The following is a 21,306-nucleotide window of genomic DNA, read 5'->3' on the forward strand; positions in this document are numbered from 1 at the left end:
GGCAATTTCGTATGGCTCGGTGATCTATGTATAATTTATGCTAAACTGCGTAATTTGAGATGAAAAAATGGTCTAGATTCATCAAAAGTAGAACAAAATAGTATTGGATCATTGGTTGTTCTTTTGCTTTTCTTTGTGATTCAACCTGTGAGTTCAAAGCTGATGGGATTATTCGTACCTTATAGTGCCTAAACTACATCAGTACTCGATAATTATGATATCAGATGAGGTCCAGGAAATAGTTTATTTAATAGATATCATACGATGCGGGAAGGCTCTTATAAAACTTTCTCTATTCATCATTATGTTGATCCTGTGTTCCTTTATAAGTTTTTACGATGACCAACCCCTTGCTGCAGGCATAAAAAACATGAAAAACAGGTTGTACGGTTACAATATTACTACAAAAGTAGTATAACGGTCGCTTTAGATCTAGTTGCACTAACCACAAATCTAATTATTCGTACTAATATGTGTTTTGTGTAACTAGCAAATATCTCTATACAACCTCAAACTAAAAAATTTTTACAACAAAGATGAGCGAAATTGAATTGTTGAAAAGACTAGATGTTCAGATTCAATTTTAAATTGCACCTAATTGGGCGGATTAGAGTATAGTTTAGCTTGATTTTCAGTTTTAGCAAGATTTTATTATTTGTTTCATTTCAACTGAGCTTTGATTTGCTTAACGTAGATATTTGGTTAACCAGGAGTTATCGGCCATTCGGTCATCCCTCGGTATAGACATCTGTAAAGCCCCAAGCCTTTTGTAAATCAAAGTAAAGTTACAAAATCAATTTTTTTTTTCAACAAATTAATAGCATAGACAAGTCTAGGCCTACCAGAACCATTAATCAATAAATTAATAAATGACCACATTCCCTTAAAGATCCATTTCCCAGTCCATATTTTTTTCTTGGAAATATGATGTTGGAGATGCCTCGACTATTTCATATAACAAAATAACATGAATGAAATTACATTGAAGATTACCAGTCCTATAATTTGACTTCGTCAACTTCGACTCTAATCATTACCTCATAAGTTTTAAACTTTCTGAAATAAAAGATGTGGTAAAATTGTTCCATCAAATTGAGACGGTTTCTTTACAAGCTCATTAAAACCCATTTCTTTTTTGCAAATTCAAGGATATGTGGCATTGAATAAAAATTGGGACACACCTTTATATATTATAGTATTTCTTCTTCAAGATGGCCTTGCAATGTTGTTGTTTGTTTCCAGATTTGCAGCAAATTGTCTCCAGTATACTTTTATATAATGGTCGTGTAAATTGATACACCAAGCTCATCACTACCACTTATCACCAAACAAATTTTGTTAGTTGGAGCACTAAGAAAAGAAAAAACAAATTTTGAGATGACTCTAGTATTACTACTGTTTTTTCAATACTTTTAAGAAACAATTGTTGACTACTTTTTTATATAATCAATAATAACCTCAATAGAGTTTAAAAAATGGCTAACGAGGAGAAAAGATCAAACAAAAGACAGAAGTTAATTGACAACTATGAGGCTGAGAAAATTGCTGAGGCATCAGAAGAATCTCTTAAAGCCCATCCTCATGCATCGGACAAGATTGAACTAATCCACCATGATCAAGGAGAATTCAAAGGGTTAACTCGTCACCAAACTACTGCCGAGCAAGCACAAAAGTTAGAAAATGGACCGAAGAATCCCTTTACTGGTCATGATTTCACCACAAAGTACTTTGATATATTGAAAACAAGACGTGATTTACCCGTACATGCTCAACGAGCAGAATTTTTGAAAATCTTCCATTCGACTCAAATAATGGTGTTTGTTGGGGAGACAGGGTCAGGTAAAACTACACAAATTCCTCAATTTGTATTGTACGATGAAATGCCTCATTTGACTGGTAAACAAGTTGCTTGTACCCAACCCAGAAGAGTTGCCGCCATGTCAGTGGCTGCAAGAGTTGCTGATGAAATGGACGTTGAATTGGGTGAAGAAGTTGGTTACAACATTCGTTTTGAAAACAACAGTGGTCCTAAAACCATTTTAAAATATATGACTGATGGTATGTTATTGAGAGAAGCCATGGAAGATCATGATTTGACAAGATATTCTTGTATTATATTGGATGAAGCCCATGAACGTACATTGGCCACAGATATTTTGATGGGATTATTGAAACAAGTCAGTGTAAGAAGACCTGATTTGAAAATCATCATTATGTCTGCTACTTTAGATGCAGAGAAATTCCAAAACTATTTCAATAATGCTCCTTTGTTGGCTGTGCCTGGTAGAACCCATCCAGTAGAAATTTATTACACACCAGAGTTTCAACGTGACTATTTGGATGCAGCTATTAGGACCGTGTTGCAAATCCATGCCACTGAAAGTGAAGGGGATATATTGTTGTTTTTAACTGGTGAAGAGGAAATTGAAGATGCATGTAGGAAGATCTCCCTTGAAGGTGATGAATTAGTCAGAGAACAAAATTGTGGTCCCCTTAAGGTTTATCCTTTATATGGTTCATTGCCACCCCATCAGCAGCAAAGAATTTTTGAACCAGCACCGATAAATCCTAATCCAAATGGTAGACCAGGTCGTAAAGTCATTATATCAACAAATATTGCTGAAACTTCTTTGACTATAGATGGGATAGTGTATGTGGTTGATCCTGGATTCTCAAAGCAAAAAGTCTACAATCCAAGAGTAAGAGTTGAATCACTTTTGGTGTCTCCTATATCCAAAGCTTCTGCCCAACAAAGAGCTGGTAGAGCTGGTCGTACTAGGCCCGGTAAGTGTTTCCGATTGTATACCGAGGAAGCTTTTAAAAAGGAGTTAATTGAACAATCATATCCAGAAATCTTGCGTTCCAACCTTAGTTCAACAGTTTTAGAATTGAAAAAGTTGGGTATTGATGATTTAGTTCATTTTGACTTTATGGACCCTCCAGCACCAGAAACTATGATGAGAGCTTTGGAAGAATTAAATTATTTGCAATGTTTATCTGACGAAGGAGATTTAACCGCCTTGGGTAGATTAGCATCACAATTCCCATTGGATCCTATGCTTGCAGTAATGTTGATTGGATCTCCAGCATATTCATGTTCTGAAGAAATCTTAACCATTGTTGCCATGTTGAGTGTCCCCAATGTATTTGTGCGTCCAGCACTGGCAAGAAAGAGAGCAGACGAAGCCAAATTGGCTTTTGCCCAAGCCGATGGTGATCATTTAACTTTGATCAATGTTTATGAAGCTTTCATATCTCCTGAGGCTAGTGAAATAGGAACTCACAAATGGTGTCGTGATAATTTCCTTTCCTATAGATCTTTAACTTCAGCTAAAAATGTGAGAAATCAATTACAAAGACTCATGCAAAAATATGATTTACAATTAATCTCACAATATAATCAAGTCCCTGAATTTGAGTATTGGGAAAATGTTAAAAAGGCATTAGTTGCTGGATTTTTCATGCAAGTTGCTAAGAAAAAGCTGGGTAATAAAGGATATCTTACTGTAAAGGATAATCAAGATGTTTTGATTCATCCTTCCACTGTACTTTCTAAAGAAGGTGAGTGGTTGATTTATAATGAGTTTGTTTTAACATCCAAGAATTACATAAGAACTGTTACCGTGGTTAAACCAGAATGGTTAGTGGAAATAGCACCTAAATATTACAACTTGGACCATTTCGCCAAGGGAGACGTCAAGTTAAGTCTAGAAAGAGTTGTCGAAAGAGTTGGTAATATGAAGAAGTTGGATAAGAAGAAGAAAAAAAGTAAAAATTGAATCACCAGAATAGAACACAAAAACAAATTATAGAATTAATATGTATATTATTTAGGAATCAAATGCAGTTTTTAGCATATTGAGAAACTGCTACTTTTATTCAATTTCCTCTTGTAAATGGTACACTGCAACATTTGCATTTGAAAATAAATGCGACGTGTCCTTACAACTCTTGAGTTGTAATTTGGCTTTCTTAATATAACTCATGACATTATTAATTTGAGTCGTTTTATAATGAAATTTTTGTGCGACTTGGCACAACCATCGCTGGTGACAAATACACTCAGTCAACGCCATAATCAGATTTCTTCAAGCCATGAGAAAATAAACAACAACTATGGACTTCTCCACAACAGCAGCAGTAGGAGTAGATATAGGAACTGGTTCAATTAGAGTGTATTATAATGAAACCCTCACCTCGTTGCCAATTACCACTGAAAATGATAAATACATCACCCAATCATCATTTGAAATATATTCAAAACTAATCCTGTTATTAAGTAGCCCCCCATTGGATTGGAATTTCGGGTCTATAAGCATAACAGCAACATGTTCAATGGTGGTATTATCCAAGATAATAATTAATGGGGAAACGTATTTAACACCATTTAGTTTGAGCAAATCTCATCCTAATAGCGATGTTTTGTTATGGATGGATAATTCTGCCACTTTGCAATGTAATCAATTGAATGGGTATTTAACAGTGGCTAACAAAGATATACTAAATCTTTTGGGAGGCAAATTTGTTCCAGAATTAGGATTGCCCAAATTGAAAATGATAAATGACAACTTTGTTGAGGAAAATACTAGAGATGGAGATGGTAATTCCGATTTGGTGTGTTTTGAATTATATGATTGGATAAGTTATTTGTTAAAAGTAGGAGGATTTAAAAACATTAATGCACATTTTAATGGTGATGATTATAGCGATGAAAAATTGATAATACCTTATATTCCTTCAAGACCGTTTGATTCGGGATATGCCATTGATGGGTCCATTAAAGGGTGGCCATATCAATTTCTACAAGAGATGGGTATAACTGTTGAAGTTGGGAGAAGTGAAAGTGGTATTGGGAATAGACTATTGCCAATTGGTACCCCTATTGGTAAAGTTGACAAATCAGATATAATTATAGGTCATGGTTGTATCGATTGTTACAGTGGATTTATGAATATGTATCGGCTGTTACCATCAGATAAGGGTTCTACGTTTTCAACAGTTTCGATGATTGCTGGAACTTCCACATGTTTTATATACTCTACTGAGACACTAATGGAAGACACTAATAGAAATTGGGCTGCGGCCCCAAGTTATATTCCAACTGTTTGGGGACCCGTAGAAATTGGTAAATCAGGACTTTATTTATATGAATTCGGCCAACCAGCTACAGGCAAGTTATTCGAAGAGTTTTTAACAATTGGATTTGTTCAATTGGAGCAAGAGACTAAAAATTTGGAATTGAAACATCATAAACCAATCCATGAGTTGATTAAAGGTTATTTTTACTATGGTGATGTTTATGGGAATAGAAATCCATATAGTGACCCTAAAATGTCGCAAATGATCATAGACAATAATAACGACATATTACCTAATGTTATTACAACAAATAATCAAAATGGAGAATCTGCAAATGTACTACCACAAGTAATAAAGTACATTCTAATACTTGAATTTCTTGTGTTCCAAACAAAACAATTGTTGGAACCCTTGTCGGATGTTTCTCAAATTATCATAAATGGGTCGCAAAGTAAGAATACCAGGTTTTTGAAATTATTATCTACAGTTACAGGATTACCAATTGTAATTGCTAAGAATGCGGTTGCTCGAGGTGCTCATTTGATGGCACTAATTGGCAAGCTATGTTCACTCGGTTGGAATTACGATGATGCGTTTGATCAAGTAATCCAAAGTAATAATGATGAATGTGTTGGCAATAATGATATTGTTGATGTCAGGGAGGATTATTACCAGCTATTAATGACAAAGTATGAAATATTTAAAGACATGGCAAGCGCTCAACAAAGATATCGTAAACTTATGGGTGATATCTAACTTCTGGTGTGAGAGAAAAAGGTGGTATCAGTTTAGAGTAGTTATAGATGTTAATGCAAAACAATAGATTTTTTCAGGTAAAAAGTTTTCCAGTATCAATGAGATATGTAGAGTAAAAGAAGATAAATTATTAAATGAGTAAATCAAAAATGATCCAAGTACTAAGACATCCAATGGGGCTTACTATTTAATTCAGGAAATTATCTTCTAGTAAGCTCATCATGTTAGTGATTAGTTCTAAACGGCCGCCCCAAATATCAACAATCAGTGAATCACCGACTTCCGTATAACCCAATAGAACTCTAAATGAGTAACTTGGACGACACAACAAAAAGTTCACAGTCTAGATGGTCTTGGAGATTGTATAGATTTCTTCTTTATTGTCTGTTTTGGTTCCCCACGGTTGTCGGACCTTTTTCAATCTGAAGTTTCTCGTAAATTTTACTGCGCGAGTCTAGAAAATAAAACAACAGCAACGCAAAAAAAAGGAAGGTGGTAGTATAATTCCTCTACCAGTCAGTTACTACCCTTTGGCACATCGTACATAATCATACATCCGGCAACCCCTTACTAACAAGTATTAGAATTCCGTTGTTTGTTTCTATTTATAGAGCTATATGTTCTCTAAAACTGGTATTACCCACAGGATCTGGCAATGAATAATAACAATTTTATTTTTAATAGCGGGGATAACAACAACAATGATGACAGTAACTACTACTCCCAAGCAAATAACAGTGGCCATCTTCTACCACTTGTTCAGGGAGATTCAATGTCAACATTTAATTCAACATCTCCCACATCGTCTATATCCCCATCCAACAACAATACAGGTTTGAACAATAACCAGAGTCAAGTATCTTCGGAATCAGTACTATCGAATTTTTTCCACACGACAAATAATTCAAATCCCTCGCTTACAAAATTAACCAATCGGCATACGACTTCAAAGAAGCCAAAACGAAAGAGAGCTACAAACATTAGAGCATGCGATACTTGTGCTGCCAAAAAAGTAAAGTGTGATGCAAACAGACCGTGTGGCCAATGTCGGGCAAACAACCTAGACTGTACTCATACCAGAGAACGCAAAAAAACAGGTCCAAAGACTCCTACACAAAAGGCTCTAGAATCGATCAATAATCTAACTGAAGTGATTGAAATAAATGCCAATGGGAAAAGAAGAAATTTATCCAGAACTGGTTCAAACAATTCCGCCGTTACCCGATGTTCATCTAATGAATTAACTCATGATCGTACAGAAACAGAGAATTCTAACCAACCCTTGTCATCTAGAAATTCTGCATCGCCACCAATATCTACCGGAAGCTCAATAAGACAATTCAATACATCAAGGCAAATTTCTGGGAATAATGGTAATGGAGACACAAATGAAACAAATAATAACAATAACATACATCAACAAACCTTAGAACAACTACAAGGAAAATTGTCTATAAACGATACAAGTACTACAAAAAGCGGAAAATTTGCAGCTTCTATACCTTCTGCTACAACTATTGAAGATTATATTGTCACTCCTTTTCATCTTATGGAGAATATAAATCTAATTGGGGAAGAACCATCAATTCATGAACTAGTTAGACCGTTGACTGTTGATTCAGTTATTTTGAATTATGGTCGATTAGTTGAATTTTTAGTGTCCAATTATCCAGATTCAGGGGACGGCAATTATCAAAACAATCCACGTTACCAAGAATTAAACCTTATTAATCATCACGATAATTCTTTATACCTATCTACATTGTTAATAATCCTAACTTTGAATCAAATTATTGCTGAAGTTCTTATCAAATTGAAAAAACAAAAATTCAAGAAATTTGTTCGATATCCTAAAAAGTACTTATTGTCCCGACCATTTAAGAACTTCAAAAATTTGTGTCATTTTAAAGTGTTAGAGATATTTACATTGATTGAGAAAAATTTTATTGTTCCACCGGTAATTCCCCAAAATAGGGCACACAGACCTAGTTTTGCTAGTAGCAACAATACTGGTAGTAATGAAGTGCATACCTCCACAATTGTCACCAACAATCACAACAACAACAATAATAATGGACAAACCCATTCATTTATGCACTTGACTCATTACCAGATATATTATAATTTGTCGTTGTCAAGTATTCAATTATGTAACTATTACCATATCTTGAATTTAACCAACACTTTAAATTATACAAATCTGAATGAGTATAATTACGGAAACGAAGCGCAAGAACACCAAAAAATTTTGTACATGCACCGAGCAATTACTTATTTTCAATTAATAAATTTTAGAAATAGTGACGTAATAGACCTTGTTCAGGAGTTATATGAGTTATTATACAGTTGTGAGCGGTATTATGTTGTTATGTCGTCACATAATTATAACATCAATGTAACAAGAAACAATGACATTATTTTGCAATTACGTTCAAACAAGTACAAAGGTACAAATTATACCTACGAATTGATGAGATTCTTAGATTCAAAACAAATGATTGATGAATTATGTTATAAATCCAATTTCAATGTTTTATTAAATTATACAAAACCAGTTTCTGGTTATTTTGAATTGAAAACAGCGATCGACAAACTAAATGCAATTGAGCCAATACACAAAATAATCCATAATATTGTATTGTTTAAATTGTTACTCATTAAACCATTGAATTTTGTCGAAACTAAGCATGAGATTGTTACAATTATTAGAAACTTGAATTTGCTATTAGAAGAGAATGACAGTGATACTTTTAAAGTAAAAATTTCCAATTATCAAATAATACAACCAATGTTACATTGCTTAAAGAGTTTTCTTGAAATTAAACAAGTTGAAGTCAAAATTGGTACTCCACAATTAGATTTGCTGGACCAAGTTTTGTTAGTTCAATTTAGTGAAAATTTGATTTTACATTTCCCATTTTTCAATAATATCAATAAATTGATTAGAGCACATAAAATTTTGAATAACTGGTTCCTCAATTTGAGTGAAATTAAGAAAGATGAATTGGAGGTACAAAATGAAAAGAGTCAACAACAGCCCAAACCTCAGCTGTTCGAACAACCGATTGAGCCACCACCACAACAGCAGACACAAGAACAGCAACAACTGGCACTGCATAATTTGGAAAATGATTTACAGAACCAAATATTTACTCCGACTTCCAATAGTTTTCTGATGAATATCCCAATGCACAATGCGGTTCTGCAAATGTCGCCCAATTTAAGCCAGGTATCTCTGCAACAGAAAATTGCCAGCCAGATAAATTTGAATGAATTATTAAGAGATCTTAATGGCACACCGTCATCAACTACAGATTTTATTAATCAATACAGCACTTATAATATTCCTGACAACTTGGTGAATGCAATTTCAAATTCAATAACTCAACATCAAGCAGATGACGAAGAAGAGGAAGTGATAGATAATGATGATGAAGACGACGACGACGACAACGATCAAGACCAATTCTTTTCCATTGTGCCTCAAAATCAACATGGCCACAAATTTGCCAATCTCCAAACCCCTCAGCCAGTTTCCAATTTGGGTTCCAGTGGGGTACGGTTAAATAATGGTTCAGTTTCAACTGCAACACCACCAGGCGCTACTAGTAGCGGTGGTGGCAACAATACTGGCAGCTTCCTTTCATTATTCAATGCTACTAATTTTGTGGATGACCAAACTGATGGTACTAATGGTGCTGCTGGTATGGGAAATAGTTTTTTCAACTTGTATCAGTTGAATAATTTACCCGAAAAGTAATCGCAATGATTATGATGTTAATCACGTAACTTCACAAGAGTATTTGTACATGTATAGAGATGATTTTAATGAATATTTCTTTATTATGCGTTGATAATGAATTGATGTGAGCAGGGAAAGTAGTTAGATTAGATTGGTGGAAGTGGTTTGTTCGGCTATGATGTCATAGTGTTGTCTCATTTGGTCTAGAAAAAGAGATAATTTGCAGTAGACAACTGAAGTTCGAAAAGGAAAGAATAGCTCGATAAGAGTTCATATAATCCAATCATCAGATAATGAACAAGCAGGTTGACAGTAAGTGATGTACATGGCCAGTAGAGAGAGACTCTCATCCTATGTAACAGCAAATCCTACTCTTTTGATTTGCCAAAAGCTGTCAAAGAAAAAAAAACGTAAACAAATTGTTTTCCTCTGGCCAGAATTTCTTCAATGCTCGTGCCACATCATTGGAATAAGCCGGGTTGCAAGAAGTGGTGGCAGCAACTTGGACCAAAATGAAGAAAAGAAAGAAAAAAAAAAAAAAAAACAAAGGGGAGCAAAGGGAACATTATAATAATAAAAAGTGAGTAGGCAAAAAAAAAAAAAAAACAAGAAAAAGCAAAAAAAGGAAAAAAAGAAAAAATAGAGAGAAAAAAAAAATCAACAACTTTCCAACGAACAAAATCAGGGCAAAAAAAAAGGACAACCTTTTATTGTTAGAATCTTTTCATTATTAATTTACTCTTACACCTTTTTTTTTTTTTCCTTCCTTCCTCCTTCTGGTCTATTGATTCATATACATATAAACATCCACATTTACATAAGTATACTTGCATTCATAAACAATAATGGATTTAGATACAGATGTGCCAATGGAAGACGTTGAGGAACAGCAACAACACGAGCAACACGAACAATCTATTTCGAAACAACCACCTACAAAATCATTGACCACTCTTCAAGGCACAGGTGCCACTGCAACTTCATCAGCACAACAACAAAGAAAAGATCTAGACGGATCATCAATTAATCAATTAGATGTATGGATTGAAAAATTGTCAAAATGTGAGCCACTTTCCGAGACCGATGTCAAGAAATTATGTGATATGGCAGTTGAGGTGTTACAATTTGAAGAAAATGTCCAACCAGTGCAAGTACCAGTGACAATATGTGGTGATGTCCATGGTCAATTCCATGATTTGATGGAGTTGTTTAAAATTGGTGGACCTTGTCCGGACACCAATTATTTGTTCATGGGAGATTACGTTGATCGTGGATATTATTCAGTTGAAACTGTATCGTATTTGGTTTGTATGAAGGTGAGATTTCCAAACAGAATTACTATTTTGAGAGGGAACCACGAATCAAGACAGATCACACAAGTTTACGGGTTTTACGATGAGTGTTTAAGAAAATACGGATCAGCCACTGTTTGGAAGTTGTTTACTGATTTATTTGATTACTTCCCGATAACTGCCTTGGTTGACAATAAGGTGTTTTGTTTGCATGGTGGGTTATCTCCAATGATTGAAACTATTGATCAGGTGAGAGAATTGAACAGAATTCAAGAGGTTCCTCATGAGGGACCAATGTGTGATTTATTGTGGTCGGATCCAGATGACAGAGGTGGCTGGGGTATTTCTCCAAGAGGAGCTGGTTTTACTTTTGGTCAAGACATTTCCGAGCAATTCAACCACACAAATGATTTAAGTCTTATTGCTAGAGCCCATCAATTGGTGATGGAAGGGTTTAGTTGGTCTCATCAAGAGAATGTTGTCACGATATTTTCAGCTCCAAACTATTGTTATAGATGTGGTAATCAGGCTGCAATCATGGAAGTTGATGAACAACATAATAGACAATTTTTACAATATGACCCAAGCGTTAGACCAGGAGAACCTACAGTAACAAGGAAGACTCCTGATTATTTCTTATGATGTTTTACACTAATTAATTACTTTCTGTTATTTTTTTTTTTTTAGTTTTTATTTAAAAATCCAAACGTGTGCTATTACTCCCACAATATTATTTCTAGTATTATTATTATTATCATCATCATTTACATCTATATACTATAAATATGTTGACGCCTATATCTTTTTTCATTTTCTGGCTTGCTTTATTGATTTTTTTTATTATTATTACTATGAGTTATTTGGTATTAGCCACTGTTCATTCTTCTTTTTTTTATTTTTAGTTGTATAAATTCAGTTAATGCTTGTTTTTTGATGTTTTGTTTTCATAATTGGTTAGCCGTTTGAATCTTGGAATTTGAAATTCCCCATTCTTATTAACCACTCGTTTCTATAATATGCACTTCTAGTTGATGCCGATTTCTGTCAAACGTATGGGCTCTATTTAACAATTTGATAAACTCTCATAACCGCACGCGACATGTTCTGACGACATTAATATGAGCGACATATTGTTTGGGATTATTTTTCCAGCCAACCAGAGACAACAAAATTTATATTATGAGAGAGAAAAAAAAAAAATTGCACCAAATAAGAAAACGACAATTTACTGTTTTATTTATTTAGTTACGTTTCAAGAACAACTTTCAATTGCATCTATTCCATATATCAAACCCACACATCCACTTTTGCATATCACAATGTTGAAGGTATCAGCAAGACCAATAAGTAGATCAATAGGAGTATCATCCAGAAGATCTGTCTACACATCTGTCCTAGAATCCGATATCAATATTACCAAAAATGGTAAAGTCAATCTTGGTGTAGGTGCTGGCGGTCGTTCTTCCAGAACCGGGTACACAGCCACTGTATTTGGTGCATCTGGTTTTTTGGGCCGTTATGTAACCTCCAAATTGGCTAGACATGGTACTACCACCATTGTTCCATTCAGAGATGACATGAAGAAAAGATTTTTGAAAGTCACTGGTGATTTGGGTGTTGTCAATTTTGTTGAAATTGATGCTCGTAATTTACAAAGTATTGAAGATTCGGTGGCCCATTCAGATATTGTCATCAATTGTATTGGTGTTGATTACGATACCAAAAACTTCAAAATGGCCGATATTAACATTGCCTTGGCTGAAAGAATTGCCGAAGCCACGAAAAAGGCCAATGTACCTCGTTACATTCATGTCTCATCCTATAATGCTGATCCAAAATCGGAATCGGTATTTTATGCCACAAAAGGTATTGGTGAACAAGTTGTTAGAGACATCATTCCAGACTCCACTATTGTAAGACCTGCACCAATGTTTGGTAGAGAAGATTCATTATTAAACTATTTGGGACCAAAAGTCAAGATGTGGACTCCAAACAAAAATGCTAAAGAAGTTTGGCCCGTATATGTTTTGGATGTTGCTAAAGCTCTTGAGAAAATTGCTTATGATGATTCTACTGCTGGTCAAACATTTGAATTATACGGCCCAGAAAAAGTCACTTTCCAAGAAATCAGAAATATGATCCATGGTATAACTGAAAATTACGCTCAAGTGGGTCCATGGTCATATCAATTTGCTGATTACGCTATACCATTACCATTAGCTAAAGCTATTGCCAAAGTTCAGCAATTGGTATGGTGGAATTTAACTAACCCAGATCAAGTTCAAAGACTCGTCATAAACCAAAAAATTGATCCAAATGCCAAAACTTTCCAAGATTTGGGTATTGATGATTTGACTAGATTGCCAGATGTGTTATTCAGTTATGTCAAACAATGGAGACATCCATTAATTGCTCAAAAGGGGGCTCCAGGTAAGAAAGCATTAGAAAGATTAAGAGACGTCCAACATTTCACTCCATAGATGGTAGGATTATTTATAGTTTAAGTAAAGTTTTTTATAAAAAATGTATTCAGTAAAATAATAGCACTAAAGGAAACAGGAAATGATCGAAATAAAGTGTTCATATAGGTTCTGGAGATCTCCGAAGTTTAGACAACACCAAAAAAAAAAAAAAAAAGACCAACTCCTATATAAAGACAAGAAGATAACCTTCATTCTAAGCACCCTTTATATCAGAAAGTTTTACTTCTTTTGGTATCTCCAAAAGGTGACGATAATTTTTTTTTTTACATTTAATTAATATGGCATTACCCACAATCCAATCTTTCAAAAAACTGTCATCAGAAGATAAAAGACAAGTGCTTGATCACTTGTTTGAACCATGTAATACATTATCCAATTTTGTATTCATAAAAGTCCTCCATCAACAATACAATACATACCCAGAGTTTATCAACATTGTCAGAAAAGAGCTACTTGAATTTTTGAAACAAAGTGAAACTTTCCAATCTCAATATCAAGGTGAAATAAACCCGGTGATAAATGAAATTATTTCGGCCCACCCCAGATTAGGTGAACCTAAAAAGGAAACCCTTTCAGTGCATTCAAATAATGAACAGAAAACTTTGAATAGTGACCCTGAGATTATCAAGAAATTGAAAGAATTAAATGCTGCTTATGAAAAGACATTTCCTGGATTACGTTATGTTGTTTTTGTCAATGGTAGAACTAGACATGAAATAATGGATAATATACAAAAAAGAATTGATCGAAATGATATAAAGTTGGAAAGAGTAGAAGCTTTTAATGCTATGTGTGATATTGCATTAGATAGAGCTAATAAATTAGGTATTAAATTGTAAAAAAAAAATAATGTGTAGAAGAATATTGAATAGATAATATATGAAGCTAATCTTATCAGGAGAAAAGAAAAGGTTGGGTGGTGGTGGTGGTGGTGACAGGCAAAGGAATCTCAATAAATAAATGTCACATAAGACACGACTCCTATCTATCTCTATGGCACCAATATTAATTATTATTTTAACTTTTGTTCTGTTAGCTTACACAATAGATTAAGTTCGACAATGTGCGAAGAAGAAGAAAAATCGATTATGAAGTGAAATGAAATTTTTGTTCGCTGACCACAGGAAAATTAAATTACTCCTCTTACAACCAGACGTTTTCAAATTATCCATTAATTAATTCTTCAGCTTCTGTAAACTAATTATATTTTTTTGTTTATTTATTTAATTTAATACATCAATTTTTACAATGGTATGTATCAACACTTTAATTTCGTAACTGTTTATTCAACAATTGGATTACTAACAGTACTTTTTGTTTTGTTTTGTTTTGTTTTAGGCCGGAGCTTTAGAAAATGCAACAAAGGAAATTAAACGTCTTTCTTTAGAAGACACAAACGAATCTCATTATGGACAAATCTATTCTGTCTCAGGTCCAGTTGTGGTTGCAGAAAACATGATTGGATGTGCGATGTACGAATTAGTCAAAGTTGGTCACGACAATTTGGTTGGTGAAGTCATTAGAATCAATGGTGATAAGGCCACTATCCAAGTTTATGAAGAAACTGCAGGTGTCACTGTTGGTGATCCTGTTTTGAGAACTGGTAAACCATTATCTGTTGAATTGGGTCCAGGGTTAATGGAAACCATTTATGATGGTATTCAAAGACCATTGAAGGCAATTAAAGATGAATCCCAATCCATTTATATTCCAAGAGGTATTGATGTTCCAGCTTTATCAAGAACTGTACAATATGATTTTACTCCTGGTAAATTGAAAGTAGGTGACCACATCACTGGTGGTGATATTTTTGGTTCTATTTATGAAAACTCTTTGTTGGACGACCATAAAATCTTGTTGCCACCAAGAGCTAGAGGTACCATTACATCTATTGCTGAATCTGGTTCTTATAATGTTGAAGATACTGTTTTAGAAGTTGAATTTGATGGGAAAAAACACAAATACTCAATGATGCATACTTGGCCTGTGAGAGTTCCAAGACCAGTTGCTGAAAAATTAAGTGCTGATTATCCATTGTTGACGGGTCAAAGAGTTTTGGATTCTTTATTCCCATGTGTTCAAGGTGGTACCACTTGTATTCCTGGTGCTTTTGGTTGTGGTAAAACTGTTATTTCACAATCTTTATCCAAATTCTCCAACTCAGATGTTATTATTTATGTTGGTTGTGGTGAACGTGGTAATGAGATGGCTGAAGTTTTGATGGAATTCCCAGAATTATACACTGAAATATCCGGTAGAAAAGAACCAATTATGAAACGTACCACTTTAGTTGCCAACACTTCTAACATGCCTGTCGCAGCCAGAGAAGCTTCTATTTACACTGGTATTACATTAGCTGAATATTTCAGAGATCAAGGTAAGAATGTGTCTATGATTGCTGATTCTTCATCACGTTGGGCCGAGGCATTGAGAGAAATCTCTGGTAGATTGGGAGAAATGCCTGCTGATCAAGGTTTCCCAGCTTATTTGGGTGCCAAATTGGCCTCATTCTATGAACGTGCTGGTAAAGCCACTGCTTTGGGTTCTCCAGATAGAATTGGTTCTGTTTCCATTGTTGCTGCTGTTTCACCAGCTGGTGGTGATTTCTCTGATCCAGTTACTACTGCTACTTTGGGTATTACTCAAGTTTTCTGGGGGTTGGATAAAAAATTGGCTCAAAGAAAACATTTCCCATCTATCAACACTAGTGTTTCATATTCCAAATATACCAATGTTTTGAACAAATATTATGATTCCAATTATCCAGAGTTTGCTCAATTAAGAGATAAAATCAGAGAAATCTTATCTAATGCTGAAGAATTGGAACAAGTTGTGCAATTAGTTGGTAAATCTGCTTTATCAGATTCTGATAAGATTACTTTAGATGTCGCCACATTAATTAAAGAAGACTTTTTACAACAAAATGGTTATTCTTCTTATGATGCATTCTGTCCAATTTGGAAAACTTTTGATATGATGAGAGCATTTATTTCATATTATGATGAAGCTCAAAAAGCTGTTGCCAATGGAGCTCAATGGTCAAAATTAGCTGAAAGTACTAGTGATGTCAAACATGCTGTTTCATCAGCTAAATTCTTTGAACCATCAAAAGGTCAAAAGGAAGGTGAAAAAGAATTTGGTAATTTATTATCGACCATTTCTGAAAGATTCGCTGAAGCTTCTGAATAGAGACTTTTTTTTTAAACAAAAAAAGAAAAACCACAAAGTTCATTTTATTACTATAATATCATCATGCTCGATGTGATTTAGAGTTTAATTCCATTACAATTGAGTTTACAATCTTCTCCACATACTTTTTTTTTTTTTTTTTAGTTGTTACTAGTTTTCATTTATTTTAGTTCTTAGAAAACACAATGTACTTAAACAGTATTTGGTTATGTACGAAATATTGTCGATAAAATATACATAAATATAAATATATATATATATATATATTAAAAAGAAAACAGAAAAGTAATCTCAATAACAACTCTTTATATATATATATTTAACATAATTCTACAAAAGAATCATTAATTAATTTCCCGATATCCCAACATCCTTGGAAACAACTAGTTAAAAAATTATCGGCACCATTTATTAAATCTCTTACTTCATCATCAAATGAATTAATGATTTCATCATTACGTCTAACAACTGAATCTTGATTTTCTTTATTAAAATTCAATTGAAATTCATTTATTGGAATTCCTCGTGGGGTATATATTGGTTGTGGAGTAGTTTCATAAGGTTCATTTTGATTAATTGATACTTCTGCTGCTGCTGCTGCATCATCATCAGCACCACCACCACCACTAACGTTAGCTGTTCCTGTTCCTGTACCTGTACCTGTACCTGTACCTGTTCCAGTTATAATAGTATTTGTATCGGTAGATTTATTGGAATTTTGAATATATTCACCATTACGTTCAATAATTATTTCTGATTCGGGAGTTTTAAATTTAAACCAATTAGAAACAGATTGTAAAAAAGTTTTTTTAGGTAATCCATAATTTTCTTGTTGAAATGGATGTAAACCAGATAATATTGCATTATTATTATGTTGAGAATCCAGTGGACGAAATCTACTATATCTGTCTTCAGCAAAATCATAAAATGCATCACAACGATTAAATCCTGATGTCAATGAGGATTGTCTTTGCGGTCTTTGATGTTGTTGTTGTTGGTGGTGGTTATGGTGGTTGAGGTTGAGTTGACGCTGATTACGTGATGGATAGTACAAGTCTGGTTCATAAGGAGGGTAATGTGGTGAAATTATACTAGAATGGAATGGTGATTGTAAAGTTGATTGCAGAGTAACTTCAAATGAACTTGGTGAGTTATTAGGGAGTTGAATATTTGTTGGTGATAGAACATTAGTGGGGCCCAATGTTTGAACAAGCTTTGGTGAGATTTGTTGAATGTTTTCATGTTGCATTGGCATTGGCATTGGTATCGCTGGTGAAGTTAATGGCAATGTAACTGATTTTAATCCTTTATCATCTAAAGGCAAGCTTTTCGAAGTTAAATTCAATGAGTTTACTCTTGAATGTATCATTGATGCAGAGATGTTTTAATTGTGTTCGTAAGTTGCAAAAAAAAAAAAAAAAAAAAAAAATCCACATACATATTTAACTGTATGTTTTTGTAAAAATGGTGTTTTCTTTTTTTGCAACAAAAATTCCACAAACATGGAGTTCAATATGCCGATTTCTATTTAGCATTTTCATCAGTATCAAGAAAATTGCCTTAAACAACATCAAAGAGTTTCGCTTTGGTTTCTATTATTTAGAAGGTGATAGCTATACGTTCTTCCCCACGTTTAATGTAGTATCTGCATCTTTCATGTAAGTGAACTTCATTTTTTCTTGTACAATTCTCAAATTAGGAAGCAAATTAAGCCAAAAAAAAAAAAAAAAAAAAAAAAAACTATGACCAGATAAATCTTGAGGGGTAGTTAGTTGGAACAATTAATTTGAATAAAGAGCCAAAACTACACCTCTTCATTTCAACCCTACAACAACAACGTGGTTTTTTTTATTTATATATATATATATTATTCGGACATTTACATATCTTATTCGTTAAACTTAAATATATGAAAACGGTTTTGAAATTTGAGTACATTTCGTGTTAAAGAGTCTAGCATCATAAAACCAAAGCGACCAAAAAAAAAATGAAAATAAAACAAGCATTTAATATTATAAACCCATTTCTAGCATCAATTAACCAATCATCAAATTCATTCATTACCACATTATAATTAATATAATTTCACAACTTTCTTTTCAATAGCAAAAATAGGATAACAAATTCTTAAAAACTAAAAATCAATTGTGTGTTTAAAATGAATCCTTTTGAAAAAAAAAAAACAAAAAAGACTTATTTCATCTCATTATATATTGATCTCTTCTGTCCGATTACTTGGATCTAGCTCTAACCTTCCGTCTCTTTCTCTTTAATCTTCTAACTCTCTTTTTTCTCCACTTATCTCTCATGTTGAAATACTAGTGTTTGGTAAAGAAAGAAAAAGAAGAAGAAAAGGGAAAAAGGAGAAAGAAGAAAGAAGGAAAAAAAAAAAAAGAAGGAGAAATAAAGAAAAATAAATTGTTGAGAGACGATCAGTTTCTTACAAAAAAATGGTTAGACAGAAAAAAAAAAAGAAAGTGTAGTGCGAGTGCATACATAATATATAGAGTTACCCGGGTTATTATCACGTGCAAAACGTTAGGGTTATGCCCTAATTCATTGTTCTAGCAAATCGTTGTAATTTCATTCTACACAACACAATAATCTCCATATAATGTTTACATTAATATATACAATGAAAATATCTACTCAACTTGATCGTGTACTTTAATATCCCTATTTAATCGTTTTGTTTCTTGTTTTAAAGCTTTTAATAAATCTTCTTTCAAATTATTCAATTCAAACGTTTCAACAATTTGATTGATAATTTCTTCATTAATAATCACAATTTCCTTCTCCTCATCCTCAATTGATTCATATAACAAATTAGAATTGTTATGTTGTAAATACAATTGATTCAACCCTTCAATTCCTTTGAAAGCTATATGTGAAGTATCATTAACAGTCGCTTGATTAGCAATTTCTGGATCACCACCTTTTTTCGTTTCCAAAAGATAATTCAAATGTTGAAGTCCAAGTAAAGCTTTGATATTACAATATAATCTATATGCCAAATAAAACCCTGGTACATTAGGTAATATTGGAACAAGGGCAAATGGTAAAGTGATGGGGATTCCAATAGCACATAAAATCGCTTGATTCTTGTGTTTCTTTTTATTTTCTTCTTCAAATGAATATAATTGATTTAAAATCACAGAAGGATTTTGGAATTGAGGATGATATAATGGAATTGGTTTTAATTGATCAGTATTGATTTTTAAATCATCTACTTGTGCTTGTACGATTTTGTGGACTTGCAGTTGGCTACTATCATTATTATTGCTCTCGGTGAAATCAGACGATTCTTCATTTATTTCTCTAATCATTGTTGATTTACTGGGGAAAGATTTTAGACAATTTTCTTCATAAGGAATAGTGTCAAGTAATTTTTTAATCGATGATACTATTTTTTGATTAATACTTTGTTTTGAATTAGTTAATTTGGACCATCCTTTAGATGCCAAATTGATTAATTTGTTTTCTAATTTGTAAATTAATGGGATATTGGCCAATTGTTTAGGACTTAAGGTTGTAGGTCTGTGATTACAATAAATGTAGGATTTGGACGTAGTAATGGGAATTGAAATAACATATATTGAGTTTTTGTTTGGTACTTGTGACAATGGTGTGTTGGTCGACCGAGTGGATTGAGATCTTCGACATGTGATAATACACGGACGATATAGCAGATGATATTTCTGGATCAGACGGGTGGTTATCATGGTAGTTATGACAATTATTTAATAAGCAGGGGAAAGCAAGTATTTGATATTAATAGTAATAATAGATATAGACAATCTTCAAACTATGTACAGTGGGGTGGTGACGTATAATTTTGAAGTATAGTTAGTAAAATTCAAAGACAGGAAATGAAGTGAAATATTTCACTTCTAAGGAAAGGAATCGGTAGTAGTGGTGATAAAATGGTAATGGAATTAAAAAGGGGGAAGTAAAAAAAAAAAAAATTCAATGTATTATTAGTAAAAGAAATTCATAAACTTATCAAATGGCGAAATTATTTGAAATTTTATTTTATCAATTTTTAATTGCTAAGTGACGTAAAATTGCCTAATTGGGCCGTGAGAGATTTGCAACACAATTATCAATAAGGGAGAAACAGTGAGTCAGCAACATAAACAATGCTAGTTGCCATGCGTTGATACAAAAGTTTAACCACCAACAAATCCAATTTTCATTAATTAATTGCATGAAACCTTAATACTCATGACAATCTGATTAACTCCAACACGTTGGAAATAATTTACCGAAGTCTGTTTTTTGTTGTCTCCTCCTAATAATGTTAAACAAGACACTGGAATGTTGATACACTCAACTTATGAGAAATCATGCTACAAGCAAATGTTAGGGGTAAACACGCTTCTTGATTTAATTAATTAATAGAGTTATCAATTTGGTTGTTTGTGTGTGTGTGTGTGTGTGTAAGGAGGGGGTTAAATTAAACATGGGTAGTTGTTGCTAGACAACAGTGAAGAAAGGCAAACTAAATTTGAGTTTAAGTTTCCCATCAGCAACTGCAACCTCGTTATATAAGAGTGGGTGGGTGGTGGGGGGGGGGTGCGATGTGTGGGGCGAAGAGCAGCAACCGAAAAACGGGCCAATATTTTCTGGCGAGAGAGACAGGGAAGAAAAAAAAAAAAAGAAAATTGTCAACACAAACGATTAAAATCTACAAAGACTGGACGAAGAGGAAAAGAGGAAACAGAAACAGAAAACAGAAAAAAATAGACAATTGTTAACTGAAATT

The 21,306-nt window shown here is 33.5% G+C and overlaps 9 protein-coding genes across 9 annotated transcripts; 7 read left to right on the plus strand and 2 right to left on the minus strand. All coding sequences in view use genetic code 12, as the record gives it.

The window, feature by feature from the left end:
- Window positions 1–1,475: 1,475 nt before the first annotated feature.
- Window positions 1,476–3,779, plus strand: CD36_81480 (pre-mRNA-splicing factor ATP-dependent RNA helicase, putative; the record flags this gene model as incomplete). The annotated part of the gene is made up of 1 exon (XM_002419048.1): window positions 1,476–3,779. One exon carries the CDS (start codon window positions 1,476–1,478, stop codon window positions 3,777–3,779), a length of 2,304 nt encoding a protein of 767 aa, XP_002419093.1.
- A 337-nt stretch (window positions 3,780–4,116) lies between these two features.
- Window positions 4,117–5,835, plus strand: CD36_81490 (mitochondrial protein, putative; the record flags this gene model as incomplete). Its single annotated transcript, XM_002419049.1, has 1 exon — window positions 4,117–5,835. The coding sequence occupies one exon, from the start codon at window positions 4,117–4,119 to the stop codon at window positions 5,833–5,835; it is 1,719 nt and encodes a 572-aa protein (XP_002419094.1).
- Window positions 5,836–6,490: 655 nt separating this feature from the next.
- On the plus strand, window positions 6,491–9,595 carry CD36_81500 (fungal zinc cluster transcription factor, putative; the record flags this gene model as incomplete). The annotated part of the gene is made up of 1 exon (XM_002419050.1): window positions 6,491–9,595. One exon carries the CDS (start codon window positions 6,491–6,493, stop codon window positions 9,593–9,595), a length of 3,105 nt encoding a protein of 1,034 aa, XP_002419095.1.
- An 827-nt stretch (window positions 9,596–10,422) lies between these two features.
- CD36_81510 (serine/threonine-protein phosphatase type 2A, catalytic subunit, putative) lies at window positions 10,423–11,511 on the plus strand (the record flags this gene model as incomplete). Its single annotated transcript, XM_002419051.1, has 1 exon — window positions 10,423–11,511. One exon carries the CDS (start codon window positions 10,423–10,425, stop codon window positions 11,509–11,511), a length of 1,089 nt encoding a protein of 362 aa, XP_002419096.1.
- Window positions 11,512–11,987: 476 nt separating this feature from the next.
- Window positions 11,988–13,349, plus strand: CD36_81520 (NADH-ubiquinone oxidoreductase subunit, putative; the record flags this gene model as incomplete). The annotated part of the gene is made up of 1 exon (XM_002419052.1): window positions 11,988–13,349. One exon carries the CDS (start codon window positions 11,988–11,990, stop codon window positions 13,347–13,349), a length of 1,362 nt encoding a protein of 453 aa, XP_002419097.1.
- Window positions 13,350–13,630: 281 nt separating this feature from the next.
- On the plus strand, window positions 13,631–14,191 carry CD36_81530 (conserved hypthetical protein; the record flags this gene model as incomplete). The annotated part of the gene is made up of 1 exon (XM_002419053.1): window positions 13,631–14,191. The coding sequence occupies one exon, from the start codon at window positions 13,631–13,633 to the stop codon at window positions 14,189–14,191; it is 561 nt and encodes a 186-aa protein (XP_002419098.1).
- A 616-nt stretch (window positions 14,192–14,807) lies between these two features.
- Window positions 14,808–16,541, plus strand: CD36_81540 (A-ATPase subunit, putative; the record flags this gene model as incomplete). The annotated part of the gene is made up of 1 exon (XM_002419054.1): window positions 14,808–16,541. The coding sequence occupies one exon, from the start codon at window positions 14,808–14,810 to the stop codon at window positions 16,539–16,541; it is 1,734 nt and encodes a 577-aa protein (XP_002419099.1).
- A 319-nt stretch (window positions 16,542–16,860) lies between these two features.
- On the minus strand, window positions 16,861–17,910 carry CD36_81550 (conserved hypothetical protein; the record flags this gene model as incomplete). The annotated part of the gene is made up of 1 exon (XM_002419055.1): window positions 16,861–17,910. The coding sequence occupies one exon, from the start codon at window positions 17,908–17,910 to the stop codon at window positions 16,861–16,863; it is 1,050 nt and encodes a 349-aa protein (XP_002419100.1).
- Window positions 17,911–19,186: 1,276 nt separating this feature from the next.
- CD36_81560 (uncharacterized protein ydl183c, putative) lies at window positions 19,187–20,263 on the minus strand (the record flags this gene model as incomplete). The annotated part of the gene is made up of 1 exon (XM_002419056.1): window positions 19,187–20,263. One exon carries the CDS (start codon window positions 20,261–20,263, stop codon window positions 19,187–19,189), a length of 1,077 nt encoding a protein of 358 aa, XP_002419101.1.
- Between the last annotated feature and the right edge of the window lie 1,043 nt (window positions 20,264–21,306).

This window comes from Candida dubliniensis, chromosome 3 (genome assembly GCF_000026945.1).
Source record: "Candida dubliniensis CD36 chromosome 3, complete sequence".
In the NCBI taxonomy this organism is placed as follows: domain Eukaryota; kingdom Fungi; phylum Ascomycota; class Pichiomycetes; order Serinales; family Debaryomycetaceae; genus Candida; species Candida dubliniensis.